The sequence below is a fragment of the Thunnus thynnus genome, chromosome 23, assembly GCF_963924715.1.
Source record: "Thunnus thynnus chromosome 23, fThuThy2.1, whole genome shotgun sequence".
Taxonomy (NCBI): Eukaryota; Metazoa; Chordata; class Actinopteri; order Scombriformes; family Scombridae; genus Thunnus; species Thunnus thynnus.
The window spans coordinates 18036017-18061128 of NC_089539.1; the positions used below are offsets into that span (position 1 = coordinate 18036017).

The window sequence follows — 25112 nt, forward strand, 5'->3', positions numbered from 1 at the left end:
ACATCCGCACTGCTCGTATAACGAAGCAGGACGTCATCGCTTTGTTCTGGCCATATAGAGAGAGACCGTGTGTCCCGCAGATAACCCTCAGTAATCAATCAATTTTCACAAACTACATGTTTACATCTATAAATAACCCCACTGGCTACTGTAGCTGAGACAATTATGACGACAACTGGAGATGTGAATCATCTCCCACGTCACCGCCATCGCGTTAATTAAGATCACAGCGCTCTCTTTCCTGGGAGACTAAAGTCCCCCTTCATGTTATTATATTTGCAATATATATATTTGTGGCACAGTTTCACTCCTTGAGTAAAGAAGGAACCATCTCTACTACAGATTGTAAAAAAGTCACCTACAGTGTGACAGAACGGTTGATTTCTCCACATCCTCCTGTATAAAAACAGCTCAACTTCCTCTTTCTTCACTTTAAATGAAAACATGCAGCCAGTTCAGTGAGCTGCATATCCACTGGAGTGACACCTCACAACAGGAACTTCCTGCTACAACGAACATTTACCCAACAATAAGGAAACGTTGTGCCACTGAACCAAATATCTTATGGCAGTTTGTCATTAAATGGTTTTTTTGAAAGTTGCAAGCAATTGGCAGTACGAAGCAGAATGTGTGTGTGTGTGTGTGTCTATGTGTGAAAGAGGGTTAGTAAAGAGCAGATTTGTGTGTATTTAAATCCATGCATCCTCACTTGAGCGGCTCGTCGAAGCGGATGGTGGCGGCGCAGTGGAAGACGATGTTGATGCAGGCGGTGAGTTTCTCCACGTCCTCCGGGCTGATGGCGAGGCCCGGCTGCATCAGCTCGCTGCTGATGGGGATGATCTTCTGGTGGAAGTCCGGGTTGTCCTCCCGCACTCGGTCGAAAAGCTGCCAGACAGAAAAACAAAAAGAGAAGTTTACACGCCAACTTCGTTATCAGCGGCGTTCACATTAAGCATGACAACAAATAGAGCGGCCGATTTAAATTGACATGTTGCACGAGAGCTGGAGGGCGGCTCAGCTGTTTAACCGACTGCACGGAGGATGTACGCTAAAATAGCACGACAAGGACTGCAAATGATTTCATGCCAGCAAATGTGTTACTTTGCATGATTCCCCTCAGGTTGAAAAAGCATCCATGTGTCCCCGTAGAGTTTCGATATCACCGCCAGATTTGTTTCTGATGCGTAGCGTGTGTCCTGTTTTGTTTAATGAAAACAACACTGAACATGGATGCAAGCGAGGATGCAATGAGAGACGGGTCAGACAGGAGGATCTGCAGCGGCGCTCCTGCTGCTGGCTGAGTGTCTTGTCAGAGATGCTTCGTGGTAATGAGAACGTGTGACCTTCACGTACAAGGACACTGTATCTGACAAACGAGCGTCCACGCTGACGGCTATTAATAAACTGGTTGTAGTGCTGATACGTTCGGTTGATTAGTGATTAGTCGGTCGATGTAAAGTTAAATAAAAAAAATCAGCATTTCAAATAAAATACAAGATGTTCGCTGTTACAAACGTCACATGAGGGATTCACTTGCTTTTCCTGCATTTCTTACAATTTATTTATGAGTGTGAGTCGTATAAAATCAGCTCGTTTAAGCTTTCTGGGTTGATCATTTATCATCATCTGACGTTTTACAGACAATACATTGATAAAATGAAGCTGTCATCATATATGTGATTCTATATTATGGTACTGATATACATTATACTATAATAAAGTATATTTCTGGAAAATAACAGACAGGAATGTGTTTCAAGACAAGACAAACCTTTATAAAATAATGTTTTAATTCACCTTTATTTTTAATTACAATCATGATAAAATTAATTTAACTTTCTCTGTTACAGTTATTTATCTATTGATTTGTTTGTTTTAATATAAGTGTATCTTAAACTTCTCTGTAAATCATTTTGGTCAATTATGTTTTTGTATAAATCTATGAATATATAAATTAACTTGACATTGACACAAAACCTTTAAATCAGTTAGTGCTATAGAGACTCAGAGTTAGTGTCCTCCTCATAGACACGTTGCCCAAAACGTTGTGATTCACTCGACAGTTTTAAAAGGAGAGTTATCACTGTATTAACGATAAAAAACACACAAAATGCTTTTCAGGGAATTAACTTCCAACAGAAGGTCGGAGCACTCTGGTTAAGAAAAACATTTGTTGCATCTCCTTAAAACCAAGACGATAAGTCAATTAATGACAAACACATATTGATCAAAGTCTTCATTAGAGCAGAGTTGGTGCCAATTGGCTGCATTTTAATTCACTTGGTTCAAAGGAAATACGACTGTGCCAATATTTGTACTTTAATATGATGACTACTTGGGTCCGGTAGGCTGTAGGCACACACACACAGACACACACACACACACACACACACACACACACACACACAGAGTCGTGTTTCCATCACTTCAGAGGACATTACATTGACTTTCATTCATTTCCTGGAGACTTATCCTAACTCTAACCATAACCACTACCACCATTAACCTAATCCTAAACTTACCTTCATTTAAACCACGCTTCACCCTAAAATTAATGATTTATAAGGGAGGCGAGTCCCCACATTATGACTGTGTGAACAGATTTATGTCCCCACAATGTGAGGAATATCTGGACCGCGCACACACACACACACACACACACACACACACACACACACAGGTCAGTGCCCCCCCCAATTCAACAAATGCACTCCCTGTTGTATACACAACACTATCAGCACATACCAAACATATCTCAGGATGTAATACTGAACTTTTGTCCCCTCTGTTCAGCAGAGTCTGAGAGGAAAAGCATGAGGGATGTTTTGGCAGTGAACAGTAGTGCTACAAGGACTGATTCTTTTTTCAATTAAAATCGATTAAATAAGCATCTATAAGACTTTAATATTAACTATAATATTTCCCCAAGAGCCCAGGGTGATGTCTTCAAATTGACTTGGCTGTCCGACCAACAGTCCAAAACCAAAAGATACTGAACTTACAACGACTCAAATGTAAACATCTGCTGCTTTTCTTTTGCGTTATACGTCATGAAACGGCAAGTATTTGGCCTTTTTACCCGATAAAGCAAACGTTTTCTACCACTAGCACTCAACGGCTGCCTTCAACTTATAACAAATGTATCATATCAGTATAAACCGCTCGACATGTATCATCTTGTTTTTCGAGAGGGTCCCGACTGCCTCACTGATGACGACAACTGCGTGCAGACATGTACACTCATGCAGTAAATATTCGGCACGTGTAATCCGACACGAAGGCCAGCTTGTGTGATATTATTCCACCTGTTTACACTGCTGTTCGCTCAATGAGTGCTGCAGACGACATTGCAACATGGAAGGGGGGATTAAGTGAACTCTTGTCTAGATTTACTGTACCAGCTCTTGTCTCATGCTGCCTGACACCCCGGGGGCACCCTGCTGAGCGCTGCATCACGGTTGCTGCACGACTGTACATAAAACCGCTGTGTTTTTTTGTTCGGTTTTGTTCTCTCAGAGAGCTGGCGAGAAAGTCGGTTAGATGTCATATCATCTTGAAACAGAAATGGAGAAGAGAAACTGGGTGAGTGAAAGACGGGGAGAGAAGGGGGGGGGGGGATTGGGATCAGAGGCGTGCCTTCTCTGTTATGAAATTGCTGCTGTGTGTATCTGTGTGTCAGCTGTCCTAGTAAGCAGAACACTCTTGCTGAAGAGGACAGATGTTGAATTAAACAGCTTCAAACAGCTGTTTATATTCATGTTCTGTATCCCCATCAGTCTTCTACCCTGCTCTTCTTCCAAATACCCTGCGTTGCCCATATTAGGGACAACTCTCGATATACAGTATGTAATGTCATAACCCAGAAACACTGCCAACTGGGGGAGGAGGGTGCATGCGATACTTTCTGCATGATAGTGTAGCATTGCATTTATTATGTAATGCAAAAAATATTAGTGTTTGCCCTCACTCTGCTTTAGGCCAACAGCTGGCAGAAACAGAGACTTACAGTCTGCAGAGAGTGGCAGTAGTAGAAGAGCTTCAGTGTGCAGCTTTCTCACAAAAATCCTTCCATAAATACCATATTGGTGTGCGTTTTACTGCGCAGAACATTCCCTCTTTTACTGTATGATTCACGGAGCTGTTGATGTCATGCGATGACCTCAGTTCAACTTCCTCTCGAGGGTGTGTTGCTTGGCAACGTAAACAAACCACCCAGATTGTTGGCAGCGGCCCATCACCCACAAGGGTTTGTGGGTGATGTGACCAGGAAGTCTTAAAGTTTACCCTAAAAACAAACCCAAACTCTTCTTGTTACATGTTGTACCTGTAGGGGGAAGGCATGTCTGGCAAATAGAGTGTGTTATGCAGAACACTGTCAGTCAAAAAAGAAGAATGCTATCTAGGATAAACCAGATCAGAAAGACTCACAAGTGTGAAAGTCCCTAAACAGCAAAAACACTTGCTGTCATTCATAAGTTCTGAAACAGCTATTGAGAAAAACAGCCACTTTAGAAAGTCAACACCAGAAAACAACAGATAGAAGAACCTCAACACTGCAACAGGAAGAGTTGGTTTAACTGAGGAGGAAATCTTCACCACAATATGTTATGTTCTTGCTCAAACTTTGAGGAAACCGCTCAGTGTTGTCATGAGGTTACTATATTGAAAAATAAGGAACCAAACACAAATGATGATCTCTTATCTGCCATTACCAAGAGTATCTGATATTTATAGTTTCTTACAAAATGCTACAGCACAGTGCAAACCTTCCCTTATGTCACATTAAACTGAATAGAGCCAGTCCAATTTTGACATCCAGCTCTGCATTAAAAATAGAACCTGCATCACATCTTTCCTAGATAATGGTGTCACTGTAAACAAACATCTCTTTATTTCGGGCATGACCAAAATTCGAGAAGTTTAGCTGCATTTTACTCAATAGCAGCAATTTAGCAACTGAAAGGCTACGTGCAAAATGTAGAATTTTAAACTAAGAGCTGCAACGTGTTTGCGCTGTAGTTCAACAGCTTACATAGCTGCTAACATTCCTACTAATTTAAACTGTACATAGCCTAAAACTTTACCTTAAAGATATTTGCTTAGTAGTCTGAATTTGGGCTGTTTTGCCTTTAAACTTTTGCTCTGTGGTGGACGAGGCCACATGTGCAGCTCTGAGCGAGTGGCTTCTCATTTCTTTCCCAGCTGCTCACTTCACTCTTATCAGCGCAGCTACTGTAGGTTGTGCAAAACTACTCGTGGTGCCACACAAAGAAATACACCCCTCATTCACTATTCATAGTGATATCACTTACTGTAAACATGAAAGATAAAAATTAAACAACTTTTCTGGTGCACATTCTTGATCCAGGACTATTACTCATACTAAAATAGTAGCGTGACTATCTACCAGCGTACACTGAGACAAAACAATATTTGTGAAGCCAAAGTTAAATTAAAGAAAGACACAGAAGGGAGAAAGTGCATGAGGGTCAGAGGGGGTGAATGAGGACGTAGAATGTGGGCTTCAGAGCGCTCTTTGTTATGGGCGCAGAGAGAGAATGACATTGTGGGATTGTGGCGTTCTTTTGTAAAAAAAAGGCTCTTTGGTTGAGAAGTGGTCTTGTGCCAGCCTTCCACTGCTCGCATTTACCATCGCGCCCCTCTCCCGACCCACGAGCGTCAATGAGCAAAACTGCCTTGTACAGGGAGACAATAGTCCATCAGTTTGCATTTCCTAAACGCTGCGAGAGGGTGAAAACATCACCAAAGCCATTCCTGCAATGTAACCACAAGCGTTTTAGTAGTACATCTTGTGGTCAGACAAATGCAATCATACTTTAAGCCTTGAGCAAACAACCATCAAGGTCATCTATAAAGTCAGTTATGTGAACGACTTTTCGTTTGTTTAAGTGGTAGAGGTGTTTTGTACATGTAGCCACAATTTGTCCTCTCTCTGCCCTGGACACTGCCACTTTTAAGACCTTGAGGGCAGTAAATCTTCCATCAAGAGTGCTTGAAGCAGCCGCTCAGTGGACTTTCACAGAAACCCAACACTAATGGCACTTTCCTTTCAGACCAGCAACCCGAGATGCCATTTAAACAGCCTCTCTTCTCACTAACTGCCCTTTACTGGGCTCCAGTCTTTTCACAATCTCCTTCGTGCAGACCCATCCCCTGGAGCAAAGGGGTGACGTTGAGAAAGAAAGAGTAGAAGAGGAAGAAAAATTGCAAGGAAAGTGTTTTCTTTTTTATTTTTATTTTTAGCATTGTCCGAGAAGGTTATGGTACCATAAGGAGGTCCTCGTGTATGGAGGGTCACAGTAGGGCAGAACTAATGAAGGCCATGCTGTTCACACATTTAGAGGTGTAGCATAACTCCTTTGACAGACCTCTGGCCATAGATGTAGACTCCAGACTCTTAAGGGGACAGTACACTTCAAATGAAGTGCTTGTTGAAGGGGCTGCAGTTTTACTTCTTCACAAAACTACTTTTTCATTTTTCACATGTACAAAAGAGTGCAATACCACAAACGCTTTCAAGGATGGACTGACAGAAAAGGGTGCACATATACCCCAATTTTAACAGTTATCGTCTCTTGTGATTCGCTATGATGGCAGTCTTTTCGTAGCCCGCCTTTGAGTGTGACGATTCTAAACAGCTATAAACACTTTAACCTTAAGATGTGGTTATCAGATGGGCACACAGAAAGTGTGTCCTGGTAGATTCTGAGACACTCGAGCTTTGAAAAACACCAACATCATCAATTTCCCTCTTCTTGTTCCTTTATAGCGTCTCTACAACAATGAAAGGTAGCTTCTGTCTGCCATTGTTGGTCCTTTCTCTGGTGAGAGAGCCGGACCTCGCCATTCGGAAGACGAACGGGCCGGAAAATTTACTGTAGCCAGGGAAGGTCTGCCAAAGTGTGTCAGACAGAAGCAATTAATGGCTGCACCCTCAGCGCTGACCTCCATTTCCTGACATGCACCGTCTAAATTAGTCAAATAATAGGACATAGGCAGGATTACTGGCAAAAAGAGAAAAATGTGCAGTTTTGTGGAAGATATTACAGTCAACAAAACTCCTCCAACAGTGAGTGTTTTCACAAAAGGCTCTACATGGTGGTAGATGTGGGCAGCCATCATTATTTCTCAGATACCCGTGCAGGGTTCTCTTTCCCCATCTGCCGAACTGACAAGGCCCCACACTGAGAATGAGATGCTAAGCCTAGGGAGTAGACAGAAAGCAGTAACCCCTGGGGCTGTCAGCATATTAAGGAGAAACAGGGTTCTCTTCACCCTGTCTTAAATCCACCCCTGTCCTTGCAGCCTCCCAGTGGCATAAAAACAGATTTAACAAGCCCTGTCTCTGCACATTTTTAACATTGCTCCTGAGCAAATTCCCCAAACCTTCGCAGTTTGAGCTGGAAACTCTCTGCCAGCTGAAACACTGATTTAATAGTAATTACCTTTGAAATGTTGAGTCTTCATGATGCACTGGGATGCATCTGGATGCCAAGTAAACCTTTATAATTCTTTTTGAGGGAGAAAAGGGCCAATTAAAAAGCCATCAACTTGATTTAAATGTGTGCTGGTTTATCTTAAACACTTTCTCCGACAGCATTATATTTCCTGAGTGGTCGACTTTACTCTCTCAAACCCAAATCCCGCGGCTTCTCCGGAGCTTAGGGGGAGTGATCGAGGATTGCAGGGGACAGCTCATCAAAGCCAACTAATGAAAATGGAGGTTTTCTCAAGTCTGGCTCTCGGCTATCACTGTACACAACTCAATTGAGAAGATCAATATGAGCAGAGTAATAAGGTTTACAGTGACAGCAAATGGAGGATTTCTGGACTTGGTGTTCGGTATGCCGGTGGCATCACATTCCAGCCTTTCAGACACTGACCTCATGCTGAGCCAAGATGAATTTCATTACCTGCCAAGAGCGAACTGAAAGAAAGAAAATCTTTTTTTTATGATGTGCCAGTAGGCTTTTGTGCACTTATAAAATATACCACAAAGAATTAGCTGGAATTGAAAGTGAAATCAGCAATTTGCGTCTTCGATCATGATGCGGTGACAGGAAGCCAGAGTCGTTTTGAAACCTTAGTCCTAAACCTGCAATGACTGATTCGTTGGCAGATTGAGGGCAGCGGACACAAGCTGTGAACAACATCACTATTTTAAGTTGCTATGGAGAAATTGTCAGTAAACAGTTGCCTATATAGATACCTAACGGACATTTAGCAACATTAGCATTCATCTGGAGTCAAGTTTCTATCCAATATACGTTCTCTTTTTAGCTCTGGTCTAGTCGTTCATACAAAATATTGATTATGGCCACTTTAAGTCATCTGAGAGAAGTCTCGAGTCCTTCAAGGTCACTGAATGCTGACCATCAAATAGTCAATTTTTCTTTAAATCTGCCTGAAAACGGTGTGTTTTTAAATGATTGACACCAAGACCTCTCAATGCAGGGGTCTAATAATTAAATATTCAAGCTTTGTGATTGTGAGAGACCGTCCTGACATCATTTCTCACTTTTTATTGTTCTGGGAATTTACCAAGTCCATTTTCCCCCCCCCAAGTCAAGTATCAAAGCATCAAAGTCCCTGTCCAGTTTCAAGTCATCGCCTCTGAGACTGAAGTCTGACTCCAGTCTTCAGCGCTGCTAGTTATGTTCATCATTAGGAGCTATGAAGATAATCAGCCAGACTTAAACTGTTCCAGTTCTTCTCTAAAGTGCACATCAGGCCCTTTGAACAGAGCTACGAAGGGGTGAGAATAACAAGATAAAAAAATAACAAGAGCCACAAGGTAAAGTGCTGCAGCCAGCAAACCACAGAATAGACAAAAAAGCTGTGATAAAATATGCTCTGCTAAAACCACAGAGAACCATGTGGTGTTTCTGCAAACATCTTGCAGTTCACCCACCAGCAAGTGTCAAACCATTTCGTCATTCAGCCCTAACAAGAACAACATGTCTCAAAGGTAACACCATAAAAAAGACTCTGTATCAGATTGGTTTCAGAGTTTATCTGAAGACGGAGCTGCTGCGGGTTGTAATCTTGATGAACATGATCCTCTCTGATATGGAGAGCAGCTTCTCATCTGTCCTGCCACCAGACTCTAAGTCTCTCTTAACCTTGGGCTTGTTCTTGGAAATGAGGCAGGGATTCATGTGTCTTGACCTGATTAATAACACCCACACACTGCACACACAAACCCAACTAAAAGGCATTAAGGGAAAAGGAAATATGGACATTTTCCACGTCTCATTAAGATCCTTTGCTTTCCTCCAGCTGTTTACGCAGTACTGACAATGTTTTAAAATTAAATCTAATACCACAATGTCAAAAGAAAAAAATAAGGGCCCTTTTAAGTTGCTCTGCCCTTTAGGTTTGGTCAACCTTTATTGAAAATGCCATTTGGTGTTCCCCAGGGCTCCATAGTTGGCCCAGTGCTCTTTCTCCCCTATACAAAATAGCTCATGAGGTGACAGTCTTTACAGATATTGAGACTCAAGCATACATGATGCTGCACAGATTCAGAGGTGTGTAGAAACAGAAGAATAGAAGCGTGATTTTATGTACATTATTATGAAGATTGACATTTCAGATATAGAAGAGTACTGTATTAATTGCGTGGTGATGATGATTAGGGCACTGTGCCTGCAGTGATGTGATAAAACCATTAGATTGCATCTCAGGGGGCCTTCTGCCACAGATATCTGTGGAAACATATGGATGTGGAGAAAGAGAGAAAGATGGCTGGCAGACGCTCCACACACTCTGGAGGCGCTGAGCTAGGCTGCGACAGTCCCCTGAAAGAAGAGAGTCCTCACTACGCATGACTGCAATGCCTTAATGACTTCACCAGCGACGTTTAATGTGCTAATTTGTTTCATAAACCGGAGTTAATTTGCGGCCTAATTATACGCAAAAGCATTGGTTCCCCCTTGCCCCTCTCTCTGGGGAGGAGTTGTAGCGCTATTGGTTGCCTCTCGGCCTGCTTGCCTGCCTGCTGCATCGCATGCCAACCGACCGTAGATGAGCAGCAAATGTCTAGCGCTGAGCCAGGCTGGCAGCCGCAACCTCTCCCCCCTCTGAGTCCCTGTTTGAGCAGGACTCAACACGGCAAATGCTGCAAGTCACCCTGCTCGCTCTCATCCCTGAATGTTGTTGTGTTAACAGAGCTTGACACATCACCGTGCACAATGGCACATTATCACATTACCTGCCTAAATCATGAATGCACAGTCAGCAGGGAGCAAGTTAAGAATAGTCCGTTCTTGCTTCAGGATTGAGAGGGGGGGATGCTTCAGGTGTGCCTGCGCTGACATTAACAATTCAGGCTGGAATTTCATCAGCTCCACAAGTGGTAACGCAGAGCTGACTGTTAGGGGCCAGCGGGAATCAATACATCCTGAATATTTATATGGCTAAAAAGATCAGCACGGGCTCTGGATGCAAAGAAGAGGGAATCACTACAACAATGTAGTCATGCTGAATCAGAGTGTGATAATGAGCAAAAGGACTGAAAACCACACAGCAGGGGGGCTAGCACAGTCTGGTGCAAACATCCTCTGTGAACTCATTAATGGTCTATAATAATGGGAAAGAAAGAAAGGATGTTTGTAGTGTCAATTTTACCAGCAACAACTGCAGAAATTGTGCATAAATATGTACAAAAACCTCCTTGTTCTGACGTTACTGTGCATTCATGTGGCTCTAAAGATGCACCGCCATCAATAATTTAGTTGCAATACTGAACCTCTTAGAAACATCTCTTAGCACGATCTTTAGCAGAAAAAAAAAGAAGGAAGACGTTGCTCAATTCAGAAGTGACAAAGTGTTTAAGATCAACAGCTGCACTTTATCAAGATACTGACAGCATCCTTCTCAGTAAGGAAGTGATAATTCATTAGTGTGATTATGCTCAGCATGACATAACAGTATCGTCTGTGTATTAAGTTTACAGGTTGTGGCTCTTTTATTTAAGTAAACATATTCATGAACATGCCCTTATTTTTTTAACTCATACCAAACCTCCATAAAAGATAAATAATACAGGTGAGACTTATTTCCTTTACATCAGAGTGACATCACTATGACGCGGCTTCAGCTGAACTCTGGTATTTCAGGCATGTTCGGTATGAAGCTCGACTGCTTTACAGGATGCCATTGAGATAGATGAGGCAAAGTTGAGGTGGGTGCATGTTTAAACAAAGTAATCATGAGACATCTCTTCTGTCTTGCAGTCTGCCAAGGGTGCGCTGACATTACAACAACATCAGGAAATCAAAGGGGAAGCAAGAAGATCAAACCGACACTGGTCACCACAATAAAGCAAGATGGGGAACTGATGTTTTAAATTGAAATTATATTATTAAACGTCCATTTTTCATCTTTTATTATGTGTTGTATGTGCTGTGAAAGAACTTAAAATAAAAACTTCAACAGGTTTTGCATAAAAATGGTCCTCGGCTCCATTTTCTTGATCCTTTCTTGTGCACAATAACACCACAGTGACCCGAAATGAATGCGGGGAAAAGTGGAGCCGACTCTTATTTGCCAAAGCACCAACACAACATCTGCTCAATAGGCAACTTGTTCAACATCTCGCCTGCTCTTCGCAGCTGCAGCCAATTAAATGACATGTTTGAACAAATACGCTGAGCAAACACTCGGCCAAATTCGCTAACTGGCAACCAGTGACAGTACATCAGTAATACAAAGTAAAACAGGTAGGCTTTGTTTAAACAGAGAATGTTGTGAAAGGAGACGGGCTGAGGGTGGAAGGAATCTTGCAGCGCTGCTATAAATTTCAGTCCTGACAGCAAATCAGAATCCTCCTCGAATTGCCACCTTTGTTTGGAGAGGAAATCTGGGCTGAAGTATTGTTTCTAAAGGCTGCAACTAACAAAGATCCATCACTTTTATTGTTTACTCTACTGGAATGTCAGAAAAAAAAAAGTGTAAAAATGCACATCACAATTTCCAAGAACCCAAAGTGACGCATTTTGTTGTATTTACGTGAACAAAATCTGAACTCAAAATGTTCACCTACTTGCTATTTTAACCACATTTCATATTTTTAAATGATCTAAAAAACAGATAATTAGCTGATCATCACATTCATAGAAGCTGGAATCAGCAGATATTAGGGCAGCACAAGCATTTATCAATCAAAAATGCCCATTTTTGTTATATTTATGTTTTTTATGTTCATTGGAGGACTGCAACTAACCATTATTTTCATCGATTAGTTGTTTGGCTTAAGATGACGTCCTCGGATGTCTGGTTTTGTCCAACCAACAGCAAAACCCAAAACTATTCAGCTTATAATGATATAAAAACAGAGATAAACAACTGACTCTAACTGCAGAAGCTGGAACCAGCAAATGTTTGTCATTGTTGGTTTTAAAAAAAGGACTCAAACAATTACTTGATTATCAAAACAGTGAATTTTCTGTCAAATCGACTAATTAAAATCAACTAATCATTGCAGCCATAGTTCATTGGTTTGTCTTATGTGTTATTATGTGTTCTTCAGTGATTTACTATAATATGTTGTGCTACATTTTGATCTTTATGTGTTGGAAAGGTTAACACAAATCCTTAATTATAATTAATTTACAATGATTATTGAGGATACATTTCAACGTCAATAAACTAATGATGTGAGCACTACATCTCCAGATGATCCTAATGCACTCAAAGCATTTAGAGCCATCTGTGTTGCACCTCCCACACTGATCAGTGAATAGCTTTTAAAGCAATGATCAATAGTCATTCTACAGTAATACTGAGCATCCACCCCCGATCCTGGATCCTGCCTTGTAGGCAAAAATTCCGCAAGACCTCCCTCCAACCCAGAGCATTCCACCTCCCACCTCTCATTTGAGCCAATCTCTCGCGGTCGCAGCTATGAAGATGCTGCACAGCCTCAGAGGTGGAACACAAGACTGTTACTGGGATCAACAGCCGGCTAGTGGGCGGGAAAAAAGCACGCCACTGAGCAGGAAGAGAGGCTCTGTGTACCCAGAGGCCTACTTGCATCAAGTGCCTGACATGCCATCGAGTGCCTGGCACCGCAGCCGAGGACTGCAGGCATCTAAACATTTCCACCGAATCAAAAAGTATCCTCCGCACAGACAGACTCAGCTTAAATGTCAAAGTCAGTGCGGTGGAGATGCACAGAGACAATGAGATTCCTATCGGTTTGTCCTTTTCCTGCTCAGGGCAGCTCCCCTGATTGCATCCTTTGAAAAAAAAAACACCACGGACATATCTCTGGTCGTTACCTAGCAACAGGTGGTAAGAAAGATACCGGCCCGGCTTGGAGGAGGAGGAGAGGAAGAGGATACTCGAGAGACAAAACCACTGTCCTCCTTCAATAATTATCCCGATTCTGAATAGAATAATCCTGGAGCGAGGACTCGCATGAATACCAATTGGTACTTGAGGCTCGGTCATGGAAATTTAATGACATCTCTTCTGAATGCGGCCCGAGCATGAGTGAGTCTGTACTTGGCAGCGTATCAAGCATTGTCCTGATAGCGGACACTATTAGAGTGATGACAAATCCGATGGAAAATTGTTGAGGGGGAAACACTGCCAACGTTAGTGGACGATAAATGATATGTTGGTATCTATGATAATATTTTTTTTTATTAAAATGGAGCAATGTCAGGTTTACTGATTTTTCCTCATCTACGTGGCACTGAGGTGGGATGCGGAGATGCTGATATCACCTTTTGTTCTGTTTTGGCTTCATCTGGCTCAACAATAACTCCCTTTACACCAGACGAACATGTCATTAGGCTAAAATCATCCTCAGCTCTCATCCGGATCATTTGGTTCTTTGAACCTGGTTTGAGGACCCATTTGTTAATCTTAGATGAAGTTGTATTGAATTACAGTGCGCGCTTATCTTGGAAATAAAAGCAACGAGTAGGGAATCAAAACCATGATCAACAATTGATATATATGATTGGCTGAGAGCTGATCATATGACTCATGGACTTAAGTCTGATTTTATTTCTATTGTTACAGGTGTTATTGTGCTCCACATTGTTTCCACACTTCCATACAATTAGTTATTAAGAGTGAATGCACACAGTTAGTGAGGTTGAATCTCATGTAAATACATATTGAAGTAGTTTTGTTGAAGTAAACCTCATCATGTTCTCTGCCTGGGTTCTTTCACATTATCTTACATTACAAATATACCTCTAAAAATGAAATAATTAGATTTGATTGTGTATCTAATCTAAATAATATTAGAGCCAAAACAATTAGTTCAATCATCAATCGATGAGTCGATTGGCAGAAAAATAATCTGCAACTACTTCTATCAATCATTATATTATTCTCTTAAAAGCAAAAATACCAAACATTCACTAGTTTTAACTTCTGAATTGAGATAATTTGCTGCTCTTCTTTGATATATATATGTATATTATTATATATATATTAAAGCCTAAAATACTTCATCCTCAGACTAATTGTTAATGCAAAGGATCATTAGTTTCAGTCATGAATTATGTGGCTAATTTTCAGCAAAGTTAATGATTTACAGTCTGTACTCGCAGGGCACAAGATGATGTAAATACATTTCATAAGTTTTGATGTTGAAATGAAAAATCTTCATCATAAATATTGTTAAAAGCCACATTTTCTGATTCCATTGGTCTGATATAAGTTAGAAACTTTTAGTTTTTAATTTTTCATCATACCTATAAGAAAGAGAGACGTTTGTATCTGTAAATTACTTAATACAGCATGTTCAAGTCTTTTAAAAATTGCACTTTTGCAGGTTTGTTTTTGCATTAAGTCAGGCTTAACTGACTTAACCCAGGTGTGAAGAACAGTATCATGTATTGTTTGGCAAATACACAAGGAAATGTTTGAGTATCGCTCATTCTTTTCTTCCTTAAAAGCCACAGCAGAGGAGGAACGTGCCTATGAAAATAAATAAATCATCCTGCTTGTTCCTCTCTGTCACCTCGTCTCCCAGTCTCTACTGTGCAGAAATTACAGGGTGCTGTGACACTTTTACTGTTGTGTCAGTGTGAACTAATTACACGTTGAGAGGTATTCTGTGAATGGCGGACGGGGCTAGCATCACGCTCACCTTAACAGAAGGAGAGGGAAATAACAGAAAAGGAAAACACACACACGGCAAATCTTATTATTACAATTATTAGTATTTATTATTACTAAATTAAGGAGCAAATTTCAAACTGCTGCTCCGCTGCTATCACAGCAGCGAACGGAATAATGAATGCAGTAGGAAGGTTCAACGAGAGCGGTAAAAATAGACGCTATTAGAGGGAGACGGGGGGAAAAAAGAAAAGAGGGGAATACAGAGAAAGTGTGATTTTCTTAAGTGCACTGACAGTTTGAGGCCAACAACACCAAAACAGAGCAGAAGCACGGGGGGGCACGCAGCAGCTGTTTCTGCGCACATCAATACGCGCCCGGTGTCGATCCTCATTAAGTCCTGACATAGTTTGGCGGATTTTGTTGAGTCATGCTTTGCTGCTCAGCCTGATACAGCTGACGCCACATATTTGGAGTTCATTCCCCCTTCCTACATCTCCTCTCCTCTCCTCTCCTCAACCTCCTTGCTTTTTCTACTTTCTCCGTCTCTATGTCCTCTCTTCACCTCCTCGCTGCCCTTAAACCTTCCCCTCTTCATTATCCACCCACCCTCCTCCTCCTCCTCCTCATACACACTAGAAATGCTCAATGAGATATCTTCTAGTTCAGTTAACCTTCTAGTATTCTTCATCAGAGTCCTCGTTTTGCTCTCTGACTCTCTCTCTTTGTGGCTCGCCCGAGGCTCAGGGATGAACTATCGGACTCTTCTGGGGTCACGAAGTTCACTCTGCCATGGTAACGACAGCTGCTGCTATAATTCATAGGCAAATTTTTACTACTCTATAAACACACTTACAACAGGAATCCCATTTTAACAGCTCTGGTTTTGAATGGCGATATGAATCAACAGCCTGCTAGTCAAATGTCCTGATGTGTGTCTCCCGGGTTGATGGCTGTATTAAACTGATAAATGGTTTTAACAGAGATCACGGGTGCTTCAATGTGTCACTGCGCACATGTTCAAACTGCAGAGAAGATGACAGATATCACGAGGGCTGTACCTGAACCCACGTTGAATCTGATCCACAGGGTACAGGTATGTGACGGGGTTGCAAAGGCTCTAAATACTTCCATACCCGTGAGCTTCAGCTGCTGTCAGAGGTGTGAATCACAGCTGTAGAAAACTCGAAATGCTTTGTTGTCGCAGGCTGTCGTGCTGCCAAATTTACCCAGGACTGACCGAGGATCTGAGAGTGAGTTAATTTAAGCTGCTGATTGTATTATCAGTTTTCTGCTGAACGTGATCTTTAGCCTCTGTTTGTCACTGTCAGTGAGAATTAAGCTCAGTGTTTCCTACCAAAACGCACCTTGAGAGTCCTAATTACTCGTCTGCTTGTGTTTTTCTGTTCTCGAGCTTGGTAGACTTTTCTGATAACCAGATGTTTCCTAACGCAGGGTCTTACGCCCTGACGATTCAACCAGGACTATTTCATACCCGCCCGAGCCCTTGAAGTGCTGCGACTGCCACTCACGTAACATCGTCTATGAAGAAAATAACTTTTGCATTCGGAACCCCTGCTGCCTAAAAATAACTCCTCGTCTCTATTTTGAGACAAAACAACGTCTGCCATGCTCTTATCTTGTGTTGTTCTGACGCGAAAATAATCTGATGATTCACCTGAAAGCATAAGATTCAAATAGGAAGCTCATCAAATGATGTCAATCATTAACCCTTCAGAGGCAGCACTAAACCTCACATGTGTGATGTGTTTTCATGTCGTTATTGAGGCAAACCTAATCGACATTACTCACTAGTACTGTATGAATAACAGTAAATGCACTGTTTTAAGTAATCATACAGTAATCATAATAATTCATTAATAAAAATGATAGATTTAATCTTAATCTTGAGCCTCATCCCTCCTATTTTCAAGGTTACCCTCGTACACACTGATGTATATTGTTCCTGTATTATTTAATCTATCAATACTTCTACGTTCATACTCATTTTTGATATCACTAGTAGTTTGTCAAACACAGCAGATGGTAAAAGGTTATAATATGCTTCATATAACACTGTAAAAACATTATTCAACAATGCACAATAATTCCTTACCTTGCACTTCATCATGTCGCTGACCCTCTGCTGCATGGACTGCCCGGCTTTGGGTCTGACCAGGAGGTAGAGGGCTTTGACCTCGGGGCAGGACCTCAGCAGCTTCTCTACCAGCACTTTTCCCATGAAGCCCGTGGCTCCTGTGATCAGCACGTTCTTGCCAGCGTAGTACTCTGCTACGGACGCCATGCTGCTGCCCGCTGTGCCGCTGCAGATGTCCGTCAGTCTGGTCTGTCCGTCTGTTGCCTGCTCTCCTAACCCGTCCAGGTCCCGGCCTTCAGACAGCTCCTGTGAGAGGGAAGAGGAGGAGGAGGAGGATATGAATGTGAGGGCTGGCAGCCACAAACTTTTAATACTGTATCAGGAAGTGCTTGTGAAGCTTGTGTGCAAGTGCTGAGTACAAGTAATGAAGTGATCTAGAATCACACTGATGTGATGACAAACAAGAGGAAGATGCGTGAGTATGCGGCTTCTAATTGCTTCAGTTTGATATATTATGGCCAGAAAAACACATTTCAACAAATTCAAAGTGTGGAATGGGGGCGATATCTCTCTGTTCTGACCTTCAACGCGTTGGAAGACGCATGCAACTAGTATGCAAATGATATGAATATTCATAGAGGGAGATAGAGAGGGGGCGACGTTCAGGGGCAGGCTGACATCAGCTCGTGTGTGTGCGTGCGTCTGTGTGTGTGTGTGTGTGTGTGTGTGTGTCTGGTGATGAGTCCACAAGCACAAGCTGTGCTCTAAACAAGTAGTGAAATCTAACGTCTGCGTGCAGTGAGGGCAGCGACTAATGACCGTTTCCATTAGATTAAAAACGCGCCTGTTTTTTTTTGATTAATTGTCGAGGAAAACCAAACGGTGAATCAAAGATATTCCGATCATGATGACAGATTAAAACAGGAAATCTTTTTTTTTTTTATATTTGTTTGACATGTGTGTTTGATAAATTGCTTCAAATTATTCATCTAAATTTTCATTTCAGCACTATACAACCCATATACCCAAGAGACTGATCTGAAAGCACAAATGTTTATATCAAGGCTGCAACTAACTATTATTTCCATTATCAATTCAATTGATTATCTGATGATTATTTTCTCTCTTGGTCGATTCTTTGTTTAGTCTATGAAGTGTTAAAGTGTCTCAGAGGACACAGTGGTATCTTCAATTTGCTTGTTTAGTCTCACTTACAGTCTAAATGTCTGACAACTTTGATTTGCTTTGCTTGTCTTAATTATAGTAAATTGAATATTTCTGACATTTTTTTTTGTTTTGTGATGTTATACAAACCAAATGATTAATCGAGAATCTAATCGGCAGATAAAAGTAATCATTAGTTGCAGCACTAATCGATTTGTTCTGTTGCCCAAACAAAAGATTTCAGGCAAATTGTAGTTAAATAACTAACAAAAGAAGTCACACATGACAGTGAAACACAAATCACTGAGTATTTTATGGGTAATTTGATTTCAAGCCCTTCAGTGAAGTCATTTTTACTGAAACGTAACCATCTGAAGCCACCACAACATGAACACACATACACTCCTCTGGGGTGAGACACCGAGACTTTACGCCCCTACCATCGCCCTCAATCAGACAACTCGGTACAAGATGTACAAGTAGATGTACAAGTGAATCACCAAATATCACAATGAACTGGATTAGCTGCTCCCAAAGTTACTTTAAGAACACGTTAATCTTGTTGTGGAGACGTTGCTTGACATCACCGGCTATCACTTGTGTTTTTTTTTGTGTAATCTCTCTCGTTCCACAAGGTCTTAGTTGTGTGCGAAGGGAGTTTTCTCAGAATGCAGCTTGTCTTGTTGACTCAGGGTTATCCTTCGCACGATGAGATTTACACGGCGACACATTAAAGCCCACATTAGCCGGAAGCCCCGGTCAGCCATGACTTTTACACACTGAAACGTAGACACACACACACACACACCTGCTTCACCCTCCAAAGACACACATTTACTCAAGATAAGGTGACCCAGACTTGCCCTCTGTCACTCTTTCAGTGATTTTTGACGTGTTTCTGGATGTCCAGCCGCCCTCATTCTATGGCGACCTAATTGGATCAATTTCTACTCTAATGGCGGTTGTGTAATGGACTGTGTCTGCTTATTTGGGCCAACTCAATACAATAAATCAGGAGCTGCGTCTGCTGCTTTATCAGTGGCGGGAGGCCAGGTCGTTTGGAGTCCTCCTGATTACTCCAAAAAGACGACAGATGGAGACTGATGCGGGTACCCACATTCAGCGGGCTCAGCTACTGGTCGACTGATTCGTGACCGGGCCCCGTCCCCGGCGCTGAATTGAGGCAACAGCAGAAGCAGCAGCAGCTGGCTTATGGAGAAATTTGTCAACCGAGGCGCTTCTCCTGTGGTCCCTCGGTTTTGGAATGAGTTGCGTACTCTATTCAGTTGACTGAATCCTTTCCCCGTCTTAAAAAACTGCCTAAAAAGGACCTACTTCATCCAAGAGTACATACTTAAAAACAAAACTGGGCACTTGGGGGGGTTCTCCTTGATCTGCTGTGGCTTGAACTGCCAAATAAAACACATTTAAATGTAAATTTAGTTTTCCAGCCAACTTGGTCAAGACTTCTCCACCAGATTGACTGTGAAAAATCTTTTTGAGTCTCAGACGTTCACCCTCCTGTGGGCTCTGAAAAGTCAGCTCTGAAAAGCTGGTAGCATGCTCGCTACTCTGGAGGACTGCAACAAAGATGCAGAGATAGAGCATTTCTGGTGATGCTTTAGTGCCGTGAGCAGGCAGTGATGTAGCACATAGGCTGTGTATTTATCTCTGCTGGTGGTGAGGTATTTGATACTCAAAAGACAGATTTTTGGTGGACTATTCCTTTATAGCAGCTCTTATAACATCTAAAATACACTTCATATTAACTTGAAACATGTGATGTCGACTTTTTATCATCCCTGGTAAGTTTCCTGCAACAGTTCGAGTTGACTGATGCACTTTAGTGCTTTGATCTGACGTGGTGAACGTTGTGTGTACGAGGCCTGTCAAAACCCACTTAGACAACAATACTACAGCGGGTTTTTTAGCAGCGCTGGAGGAAATGAGAGTGTGTGTTTATTCCAGCGGGACAATGGCTGCAGAAACTCCTTATGCGCATGGACGTGGTATTCACATGAGTACTAACGGGAGTGTGTGGCCGACACACACACAGACACACACAAGAACTTTATCATCGAGTTAGTGCAGAATTAAATACACAAACTAAATTCCAGTGAATTTCAGCTCTCAAATATTTGTGCTTCTAGCAGCTTCTGTGGAAGTGAAAAGCAACGTTTGGATGGTTTATAAGTCAAGATTTGGGGCAGTGACACTAAAAAAGTGAACTTAGAAACCAACGAGGCCACTTTGGTTTGTGGTTGGAAAGCCAGATTAAGAGAAGCTGCAAGCTTTTTGAAGACAAGCAACATCTTTTACTGCTTTGCTTTATGTATAATCCACATGGGAGAAAATGATGACACCACTGTGGGTTTTATTGCTCTTTCAGTTTATATGGCGGCTGTTTTAGACTTTGAGCCTATTCCCATCAAACAATAACTGAGAATAACGGACAGCCGTCTAAGCTGTCACGTGACCTCAACAGTGTTTCCTCAGTGACTCAGAGCGAGGACGGCTGCAGCTACGCGTCTCTGATCAAAGCATTGTGTTGGATCGTGTGGGCTAAAAAGCTCACAGCCACGCTGCCAGTGTTGCTGTTTATTTGTGTGCAACCACGACAACGATGGAGCGATGCAAAAAAAGAAGAGTGGATGACATCTTCCTGTCTCCGGCTGGCATCATCCTCTTCTCCAATCCAATCACAGAAACGAGACGTGCTCGGTCCTGTCTAACCTTTGCCAACGAGCCTGTTAAAATGCGGGCTTGATGGGATGCCTACTTGTAAGATTTTTTTTTTGCACTTGGCAACAACAGCGCGACGTTTAGCCAAGACCGACGCTTCATCAGCACTTTTAGTGATTCATGATTTGTACACAAGATGCGTTTTCTTTTTTTTTTTCCCTCCTCTGCTTCTTTCATCCTCTCTCCTGGGCTGCGGATTCCCGACAAAGTCTGCCCAAAGACAGAAGACAGAAAAAAAACAAATCCTCATGAGTCAAAACGTGGCCCAGATAACAAAACTATCTCGTATTTACTTGCTTTCCTTCCATTCTGCCGTCTGTGCATGAAATATTGAATTACACCCCCTTACACACACACACACACACAGAGAGAAAGAGTTGTGTGTGTTTTTGATTTATTCTTCTACTGGTTTGCAGTGGGAAAGGAGGCATAACAGAAACTAAAGCCTGGGTTTCGAGCAAAGAAGCCAAGTTGAGAGGAGTTACATAAATTTATCCACAATTGTTCAAAATATGGACTCGTTTCCAACAGAGATTATCTTAATCCTTTTTTCTATATATCACAGACAAGGTAATATCTACAGATTTGCTACTCTGTATGCACAGGCAGCCAGATAAAAAAAAAAAAAAAAAAAAAAAGGAGGTCACAGTCAAGGTCCTCTGCTGAGGCCCCTGACATTCCTGCTCTGTGCTTCGGAGCGCAACACACAGGACGATAGCATTAAATTCTAAGACACGAGGACGAGGGCGGGCGGGGGGGGGGCTGAGAGTCACTACAGATTACCGCCTGACAATGGAAATGTTCCAGCAGCTGGAAAAGTGTTGGAATGGACGTGCACATCCAAGATCCGCAATACTCAAAACACACACACACACTACTGTATTCTTCTTAAAGTCGGACAACCCCACCTCCTGCCTCTTCAGATGCGCGTCAGTCAGGCTGATGATGTCCAGTCACCTTCTGCTACCAGCAAACATGGAAACGGAAGATAAACTGGTTACGTCGAGGCATCCAGAGGAATACAAATGTGATTATAAGGGCTGGGTGTTGTTTGAAATGTTTTAATACTGGTGTCAATACAGTATCTCCTATATCCTGCATAAATGATTAGAGCTGCAAGTAACAGTAATACATTTCAGTATTGATTATTATGCTGCTTGCTTTCATGATTCATCGTTAAGTCAGAATATAGAAGGTCAGAATATAATGAGAAGTGTCCATCCTGATGAAGTTTGGTTCAAACAGCAGTTCAAGATATTCCGTTGACTGTCATCGGATACGTAAAAATAACAGAAATTATTCACATTTTAGAACCTGGAACTATTGGATTTTTGCTTAAAGAAAAATGATTTAATTATCAAAATTGTTCCTTATTAATTTCTGACTCGCTTCTTAAACACAGAAGTGGTTTCTGATGTCTTAACAAGCAGCAGAACAAAAACTTTGCAGAAATCACTTAAATTAGGAAATATCTGATCAATGAATATGTAAACATGACCTGACAAAGTGCCATTAGTAGATGTGTTTCATTCTCTGACACACTTATTGATCAGTTATCAATAAGTATACAGGTTAAATACACAGTGTTGTGATGAAAATATTATTATTTTTACATCATTTAGTCCACCGTTTTCTAAAATTGAGGGTGAAATCCACCACAAGGGTTTGCAAGATTAATCTAAAGGGTTATGAGATGATTAACATGGTGAAACACAATAAAAAAATACAAAAAATTATTTTTATTTTACAGATTTTTCTCTAATTTATGCTTTATTCTTTACATAACATGTAATAAAAGGTTGGGAACCACTAAGGTAGACTGCGGCCATTTAAGAAATCATGAAGAGGAGAAAACAGCGTTCAGGGCAACATCAGACACACACTACAGTATCCTGACACGCATGAATGCACACTTTAACATTCTGCTTCCTGAGGCTGCCAGCATGTTTATCTTTATCATGTTATAAATTACATAAGCGACAAACTTTAAAACTGTTTATTGTTCCCAATATGAGAAAAACAACTAAACTTACAGTCTCGTAAATTTCTCAACTCGTCCTCGTCAATCAGACGGATAGTAAAAGACAAGCGGAGCAAAGGTCAGTTTGCTGTCTGACAGCATTAACCTCGTTGTGTCATCAGCGATGAATAAAGGGCGCATCGTCTTTAGAGTCTGTATAACGTCTTGAAAGGAAAAGTCAAAGAATTGAGCAGCACGGACGAGAAATAAAACCTTAAGGGACCAGTGCTTCTAAGGTTATGATGCCATCTTGAAAAAGCACCGTGTCATGTCCAAAGTCACTCAGGGTCATTTCAAAAATAAAGTTTAGAGATGCTCGCGGTATAAAGCTGCAGAGCTTCCTCACTGCTGCACTCTGCCCTTATTTCATGTTTCCCTTTTCTTCTGACTTAAGGTTTTCTATTTTTTTTTTTTTTTTTACAGTCAAAGCTTCTCTCCCCAGGAGGTCCATGCTGTTTGTCGGAGGCGGGTTGTTTTAAGCCGCAGCTCAGCGGTCCTTCTGCTGCCTCCGGCCTTTCCTCACACAACCCCTCCATTAGTGGGTCAGCTGAGTGCTGCCGGAGAAACAGGCAAAAATCGAGCTCTACAGCTGCACGCTGGTTAAGACCATTAAAAATGGACAAAAGCCGACAGAGGCAGGAGGAGGGGGGGGGGGGGGGGGGGAGTGTTGGAAAAATAGAAAGAGCAAAATGCTGCAAAACGCAGCCAATAATTAAGGCAGCGTTAGTCAACTTGAATGCCAGTTTCTAGCAACACAAAGGAAGAGTCAGTCCCTTTCAGTAAATAACACAGTGCCAAAAGTGTAGAAAAAACCCCCTCTGAAAAGCTCAGTTAAGTGTACTAACACTGTGGGCAGTTGTTTTCACATCCCAGTGCCAACATGAGGACCTCTGAACAAAAACAGGTCCGACTGGCGGACTGTGGAGCATTTCAGGAATGAGCTTCATCCTTATCCAGCATCCGAGACGCCCAGAACAGAAACCACAACTAACACAGGAGCTGGCACGTCCTGCGTCTTCAGGTACAGACTTCACCCACCCCACAGCGGGTCTCGAGCGACAAAGAAGGTATTAGGATCACCTGTAATGACTGCAGGATGATATTATGTGTCTGAGCTTTAGCTGAGTCGTGCTTAAACGTCTTCTGTTTCGTGTCTTTGTGACAGGCTCAAGTAGAGAGGAAATGAGCCGGTCCTGTCTTTCTCTTCACCCACAGGGAGTGGAAGAGGGTGGGGTAATGACCTGATGATAAGATTAGAAAAAATGAATTAGCTCCTGTAAAAAAAAAAAAAAAAAAAAAATGTCACAAAGCTGAGTGACTTTATTATAACCATCAGTCAGAGATGTCCACTTGTGATGATGTACTTCATGCTTTAATTATATCCTCATCAATGCTTCTGATCTCTTTCGCCAATGTACTGCATTCCCCATCCTTGGTCCTATTCTAGTTAGGGCTGAAACTAATACAAAACCTTACAAAACAGTCCACAACCCAAATATATTCAGTTTATTATCACAGAAGACTAAAGAAACCAGAAAATGTAATGTTTACCATGTTCTTATTTTAGCGTGTTAGCATGCTAACTCTCGCTAATTAGCACTAAAAACATGTGTCATTATATGATGTTTGCAGGTATTTGGTCAAACCAAAGTTCTTACAGTTCATCTACTGAGTATCATGGACATCTGCACTGAATTTGGGAATATGGGAATCCATCCAATAGTTGTGGTTGTTTAGAGAGTGTTAATATCATTGTGGCACTGAAAGAAATGTTTGGGAAGCTGATGATGTTACATCCAGTAGCTGCTGGGAGATATGCAGAGAAATATCTAAAAAAGTCTCAACAACTGTTGGATGGTTTGTACAGTAAGTCTGGGGCAAAGTGGACTAAAGGAAGCTGCCGTCTCTAAAGTCGTGCTGCTAGCGTAGCGTGGCAAACAAACTTTTTAAGTCAAAGTTTGAGGCCTCAGATATAAACCAGTC

At 41.7% G+C, this 25112-nt stretch overlaps 1 protein-coding gene across 3 annotated transcripts in view; it reads right to left on the minus strand.

Moving 5' to 3' along the window:
- The window catches only part of si:dkey-97m3.1 (fatty acyl-CoA reductase 1), a 60290-nt gene that overhangs the window by 18014 nt on the left and 17164 nt on the right, over positions 1-25112 (minus strand). For all 3 annotated transcript variants that reach the window (XM_067581066.1, XM_067581067.1, XM_067581065.1), the window contains 2 exons: positions 17222-17509; positions 710-885 (listed from right to left, as the gene is read on the minus strand). In XM_067581066.1, coding sequence (XP_067437167.1) covers positions 710-885; positions 17222-17509 — 464 coding nt within the window. Of the gene's footprint in view, positions 1-709; positions 886-17221; positions 17510-25112 lie in introns of those variants that run through there.